This window comes from Oreochromis niloticus, linkage group LG7 (assembly GCF_001858045.2).
Source record: "Oreochromis niloticus isolate F11D_XX linkage group LG7, O_niloticus_UMD_NMBU, whole genome shotgun sequence".
Lineage (NCBI taxonomy): Eukaryota > Metazoa > Chordata > Actinopteri > Cichliformes > Cichlidae > Oreochromis > Oreochromis niloticus.
The window spans coordinates 17,299,722-17,306,932 of record NC_031972.2 but is presented as its reverse complement, the minus strand read 5'-3'; the positions used below and the strand labels follow the sequence as shown (position 1 = coordinate 17,306,932).

At 41.0% G+C, this 7,211-nt stretch overlaps 1 protein-coding gene across 1 annotated transcript; it reads right to left on the bottom strand.

The window, feature by feature from the left end:
- Positions 1 to 64: 64 nt before the first annotated feature.
- rxfp3 (relaxin family peptide receptor 3) lies at positions 65 to 7,211 on the bottom strand. Its single transcript, XM_019361276.2, has one exon. It carries the CDS (start codon positions 6,903 to 6,905, stop codon positions 5,667 to 5,669), a length of 1,239 nt encoding a protein of 412 aa, XP_019216821.1. The 5' UTR covers positions 6,906 to 7,211; the 3' UTR covers positions 65 to 5,666.

The following is a 7,211-nucleotide window of genomic DNA, read 5'->3' as shown; positions in this document are numbered from 1 at the left end:
CCTCAGTGGCCAATTAACTGCAGATTATGACATTTTTTTTTAGGTTTCTCTGGTCTGGTAGATCCTAAAAATGGTCTCTTTTGGCTAAAACAGCAACTGATATCTTCTTCAGCTCTTGTGTCGTGGTGCTGCAGGCCAGATATTTGGCACACTACATGCACATAAACAATTTCATGTAGCTGTTGATACTATTAGTTCATCAAGCAACAAAGTTTCACAGCAGTAGTCTAAAGTGCTTGCAGGCATCTGGATTTCTTTTAGCTTCTTGGAGACATTTCACCACCCATCTGCAAAGGGTTCTACAGTTAACATGAAGACACCAAACCAAGAGGGGTTTTCACTCAGCTGAAATGCACATTACTGAATGATCTGTGCACTGGCATGACTGGTTGACAAATGGGCCGGAATAGCGAAGGGACCAACTGTGAAGGAATTGGACAGGAATAGATCGATAAGATAGAAAAGATCAACAGCACAGCATGAGAAGTACAGACAGTAGTTGCAGTGGATAACTTCATTACTTTTAAAATTCTGTTTCACTTCAGCTCTTTGTATGCTATAACTACACTCATCTCTGCTCTGCCACGTCTGAGCCATAATATCATTCATTTCATTCCATTCAGTATTAATCTATATTAGTCCAAAAAGCTCTAATCAGTTGGTCTAGCCTTTCCAAGTAATATCCTCCATTGGGGCCTATTGTACAGGCCTGTAAAACCAACCCAGATTAACAAGTGCCACGATCTAGAGGGGAGCTGCATTAACAGGCGTGACTAATAAGATTTGACCTGCAAGGCTACTCTGGCTTTTTCGTATAAGGGTAAGACACCTGGACGTCAAGTCAGGCTCACCCACATCAGCTCCAGAACCCTGTATTATCGACTCATAGGATCAGGGATTAAGACTTTTTTTATCAGAGAGACGAAATCAACTTAGTGTATAGGAGTTTTGTGGGTGTACTGATGGACAGTATAAAGCGTTGCCAGTAAGAGCAGAGGATCCTGCAGACTGATGCATGACATGGTTGTAAATGCTATCACTAGAGTTTTTTACGGCAATGACGGATCTTGGAGCCTCGTTCCTGGAAGTTAGCATACGCTATCTACGTTAGCATACGCTAGCAAAGATACAGCAGCAAAAGGTTAAAACGTTAACAATCAAGGCTTTATATTATCAGCACACATAAATTACAATAATTTGTGCCTGAAAACATGTTAGTTGATCAATCACCAATGACTTACAATAGATCTGGGACTTACAGATGATTTGCAGTTAGCAAACAATACTACCCAGTAATACTACCCAATAACACCTATTTAATTTTTTTAATCTACCTACAAATACCTGTGATTCACCATAGTTGATTTTAATTAGAGAGCCTGTCTTTATCCCTTTTTTCTAGTATTTGTGTTCAGCTAAGCTGAACAACTGGTGACTTTAGCCCTTTCAGTGTTGTACCATTGTGAAAGAGAGTGTTAACAAGTTTCATGACAAACTATTCATTTACGGGCTGCTGTTTTTTCATCTACTCGTGTTGCAAGGAGTGTTAAATTTGCAGCTGCATCATTAGAAATCATGTCAAATTTTGACATATTTTGAATTTATTGTCCAATAAAATATTTCTCAAAGGCTCTCAGGTGATTGCTTCGAATCTAACAGACAATTTGTTTGACTCAAGGAGGAACTGATTAGATTTTAGTTATCAAGGTGACTCCCACACAAAACACAGTGGAAATTTTAACAACAAATATGGACATTATGACAAAATATCACACAAATGTCTAAAATGATCAAATAAAGAAGTAACAGCATTTTGAATCAAACCAACTCTTGTTCATGTTATTGTTTTTATTATTTATTTAGTGCACACCCAAGAAGGGTAGAGACAAATACCCTTTTATATTGTGATTCACCAATTACATAATAAATAAAATAGAAAATCCAAACTTAAGAGAATGCAATTTGACCAGCATGTTTGCCCATTTGCAGTAAACATATTTCCAGAGGTGCTGCTGACATGAAATTTTCACCAGATGTCCACTCATCCGATCCAAACATGCAAAGAAATCAAACTATAAATGTCACTAAAATTGAACTCTTTGGATGCCATAATACACCATGTCAAGAGGCACTGCAAATCACCCCCAAAACACCATACAAATAGTGTAGTTTGGAGGTGGGAACATCACGGTATGGGGCTGTTTTTCAGCATATGGCACTGGAACGCTTCATCTAATTGAAGGACGGATGAACAGAAAACGCACTGAGACATTCTTGATAAAAATCTAATGAAATGAGGGTGGACGTCTCACCGTTTCAAGACAATAATCCCAAACACACAGCCAAGGAAACTCTCAAATGGTTTCAGAGAAAGAAAATAAAGTTGTCATCTACAAAGTATTAAATACATTTCATTAAGCTTGCTCAGTACTTTTTCTCTGTGTCATTTCTCATTATCAAACATCAAACTTAATTTATCAACATCTATGGTTTAATTTCATTGCATGTGTGGGTTGGATCGGTTGTTACCGACATCTGGGAAGGATTTCATGTCACTAGTACCTTTAGAAATATATTTACTTGGCAAATTGGTGACGTGTTCAATACTTATTTTACCCACTGCATATATGTATATATAATAACTGGAAAGTTGCTACATCTGAAACCGCCACAAACACCAGTATTTCACAGATTTTAGGTAATTCCAAAAAAGTTGGGGCGCTGTGTAGAATGTAAATAAAAAAGGATCAGCAAATCCCATAAATCCAGATTTTATTCACAATAGAACATAGAAAACATGTCAAGTGTTTGAACTGAGAAAACATTCAAGTGAAATATTAGTTCATCTTGGGATTTGATGGCAACAGCATGTCTCAAAAAAGCTGGGCAATAAAAATAAAATGCTTGAAAAACATTTGGTGCTAAAAAGAAACGGTTGGAGAAACATAATAAACTAATTAGGTTCATTCGCAACAGGTCAGTAACCTGAGTCGGTATAAAATGAGCGCCTTAGGAAGAGTTCCCTTTAGAAATAAACATGAGCACAGATTCACCAAACCTGCAAAAAACTGTACCTATAAATTATGGGACAATTCATCAACCCGACATTTTGAATATCTCATCATCTGCAGGGATGTCAAATACAAGACCTGGGGGTCAGAATTAGCTGGACAAAAACTGCAATTCAGCCCTCTGGACATCTTTGGAAAACTGCCGTGCTGACATACTGGTGAAATTGCACTTCTTTTTCTTATACTAAGATTTACTGGTTTCACTAGTCTGGTGGTATGTGGCCTTGGATGTAAAATGAGTTTGACATTCCTGGTCTATAATATCATCAAAAAGATTCAAAAAATCAGAAAAGTTGATTTGAATTAGACTGAGGCAAAGTGGAAAACTGTTCAGTGCTCATATCAGTGCTCATTTAAAAAGTCTGCATCTCTGATGGAATGGAGGTGCATTAGTACCTATGAAATTGGCGGATCTGAAAAGACACCGTCAGTGATGAAAGCTTTTAGAGCAGCAGTTCCAGCCAGGTGACATCTATTTCAGGGAGGTTCTCATGTATTTCAGCCAGACAGTGTAAAACCACATGCTGCATCTATTACAACAGAATTGGTTCATAGTAGAAGAGTCCGGACACTGAACCGACCTGTCTGCAGTCAGACCTTTCACCAGTTGAGAACATTTAATGCAACATGAAATGGAAAATATGATAAAGAAGAGCCAGGAACGTTGAGCAGCTGGAATCCTATATATCAGGCAGGAATGGAGCAACATCCCTCTCCCAAAAGCCGAGCAACTACTCTCCTCAGTTCCCAGCTGTTTATAGACTGTTGTGAAAAGAAGAGAGGATGCCACACAGTGGCAACTTTTTACACATGTGTTTGATGCAAGCGAGTTTGAAAGGAGTTCATATTTTTCCCGAAGTATACATTTCCTCAATTTATTATGTCTTCTGCGTTCTACTGCGAATAAAATATGGCTCTGCAAATTACTGCATTCTGCTGTTATTTACATTTTGCACAGTGTCCCAAGTTTTTAAATTGGTGTTGCATATTTATAGCCAATTGAGTGAATAAGATAACTATCGTTCACAACAAGAAGCCTTTGTAGATTATCTAATCATATTTGCATCAATGTCCTTTACATCCCGGCCCACGTGAGGGGGAGATATCAGATCGCCTTCTGAGCAGTGAATATTACATTTAAATTTCTAATCATGATTTTGATTCAAGTCATTTTTTTATTACTTCCATCAAAGGGGATTTTACTTACTTTCCATGTGTCCCATGATATGTGTGAGTGCACTGTGGTTTTCAGATTGAACACCCACATGAATCATTTCTCTGGTGTGCTAATTTAAAACCAAGGTCCTGAAGCTGTTTGGCATTCACTTGTAATTAGATTAGCCTGGTGCCATGTGTACATATATTCTCTTTATCCCATAATGTTGGTTACTTGAGTGGGTTTGCAAGACACCTGTTAGTATGTAGGGTTTTTTTCTTGTTTCTTTTTCTGTCACTGTTTTTCTCATGGGCTCACAGCTTGAACAGACGATGGACTGAAGGCTCTGGAGGCATATTAACCAAACGAGAGTCTTTAAAACAGGATGGTCTTAAGCACTTAATTGACCCTATTTTTATTTTTCATTTTTGGTTCAATGTGGACACATGAATAGCTTTTCAGGGAGGGTTCTATTCTGCTCACACTGCATTAACACGTGCGAAAGGGAGGAGAGGGAGGAGAGCGAAGCTGTCAGTGAAATGCCATTTTTGACTGCTTTTAAATTCGATTTATTTACTGAGAACTTTGCTCTCTGTTTATTAAAAGTCATCGCTGTCCTCTCAGCGAATGGATGTGAGTAAATGAGTGCTGATTATGTGCTCCCATCTGTTGCACTCACGAGTGTCGGGATTGAGTGGGGTGGTGTTTTTAAAGGAATTATTACTCATTCTGTGATTGGTTGTGGCCACTCTAATTTTGGCACGTAAAGGTGTACGTTTGTATTTTGATTGGCAAAAAATGGAGCTTGAAATGAAAACACTTTTAAAAACACGATTTTCTAAATTCGTCTAATTGCAAAAAACAAACATAAAAAAACATTTAATTTGTTTTAAAAATTCAGTAAATTCTGCAATAGCAACAAATGTATGTAGTGTCCGTCATACCTAATTATAACACCCCTTCTCCATATGTATCAATCAAACTTTTCCTCCCACAGTTCAAAACATCAGTCTATGCAACTATGCCCCCCCCCCAACACACACACACACACAATCAGCACAGGTCTGTGAAACATATTCTCTGTAACATTATAGTGGCATTTAACAACTAAATGTCATTCAAGATAAGGACAGAGCGAAGATGAGCAAATGTCTCACATTTTGTAGATGCACTTTACCTGCACATTTAATATATGTTTTGACACCTTATTAAAATATGCGTCTTTTCTCATAGGTAGGAACGCCAGTAAGTTGGCTTTTTAAAATCTCAACCAGGGTGAGGCCAAAGTAGCATTTCTGTGGACAAACATGAGTCATAAGCGCTTCTGTTTGACGTTTTCCCTCCTCCAACTTGGACAGCTGTGAGGCAAACAAAACTGACCTGATTGATGTAAATGTGTATGAATACAACATCACAGAGGATTTAAAACGTGCCCTCGATTAAGCGCTGTTCTGGGGTAGGTCTCGCCTGTCATTGTAAATCACTTCCCCAGGAGGATAAAACACCACCGCGGGCTCCTCGGGTGCGCACACGGGGACCAAGACCTGCCCTTGCTCGTCCGCCTCCGGCTTTGTGGTGGCTGTGATCGGTCTTAAGGTGGTCAGAGTCGGTGATGTCATCCGCCAGAAGAGTTTTTTCAGCGCTTTTCTGAACTCCCGCCTCATCAGACAGTACAGGATGGGATTCAGGCAGCTGTTGGAGTGCGCAAGGCACACGGACACGGGGAACACGTACACTTGCATGGTGTAGTACTCATAACTGAAGTGAACCACGTTGAGTTTCACGAGGATGCCCCAGGCTGTGAGCGCCTGGTTGGGCAGCCAGCAAAGAAAGAAGGACAAGACCACTATTGTGACGGACTTTGTGACTTTGGCGCGTCGCTTGGCGCTCGAGGTGTTGATGTTTTTGGAGGTGATGAAGCGCAAAAGGAGCAGGTAGCAGGCTGAGATGATGCCCAGAGGCACCACGAAGCCGAGCAGCACTTTTTGAGAGTGATAGAGCGCGAGCCAGAACTGCGCCGATCCGTTGGTTTCCGGGAATTTGACGAGGCACAGGTCCTCGTTGGAAACTGTCACCGTCGTGGAGAAAACCGCGTGCGGCAGAGCGGCCGAGACGGCGGAAACCCAGATAATAACGGTGATGGACCGCGCAGAGCAGTAGTGAGCCCGCCTCCGCCTGCCTTTCAGGGCAGACGCGAGTGACCAGTACCTCGCCACGCTCATGGCGGTCAGGAAAAAAACGCTGGCGTACATGTTCATTGCCGTCACATAGGACACTATCTTGCACATCGCTTTGCCGAAAAGCCAAGTGAAGTCCAGCGCGTTTTCCACAGCCCAGAAGGGCAGAGTCAGGACGAACTGGAAGTCAGTCACCGCCAAACTAGTTACGAAAAGGTTGATGGAAGATTTTTTCCACACATGTTTAGACTTCATTAAGTACAAGACCAGCAGGTTTCCAACCAGACCCAGCGCACAAACCAGAGAGTAAATGACCGAGATGATAATCCTGACAACAGCGGCTCCATCTCCCACAGAGTCAGCTTTCTCAGAGTCTGACAGGTGGAGGTAGTCCTCGTACGAGCTATTGGTCGTGTTGAAAACATAGCTCAAGTTAAAGGAAGCAGCATAGACGATCCCTGCCGAGCCTTCATAAGCAGTGTCGCTAAATTCTCCAGACATTTTTTTCTTAACTTTTATCCACGAGAGTGTTTAAGTCATGATCAGATCCAAATGACTCGCATCATGGAAATAATCTTTAGATATGGCTCCATGTGCCAGTTTTCTGCGAAATAAAAACAAATAAAATGTTTCTGTGCGCACAGGTGACACAGTTCTTCACGAGCTTGTTGTGTTGCTCTGAGATTTTGTCAGTGCGCCTCATCTCTCCAAGAAGCTTCCTGACGCAGCTCACGTATAAACGTGGCGCTGTCTTTGGTTCTGGTCCTTGGTGCAGATACCACGCGGAGGGTGGGGGATGGAGGGGTG

What these genes read in the sequence shown, in the direction of transcription:
- rxfp3 (XM_019361276.2), bottom strand. Translation starts at nt 6,905, where the DNA reads ATGTCTGGAGAATTTAGCGACACTGCTTATGAAGGCTCGGCAGGGATC.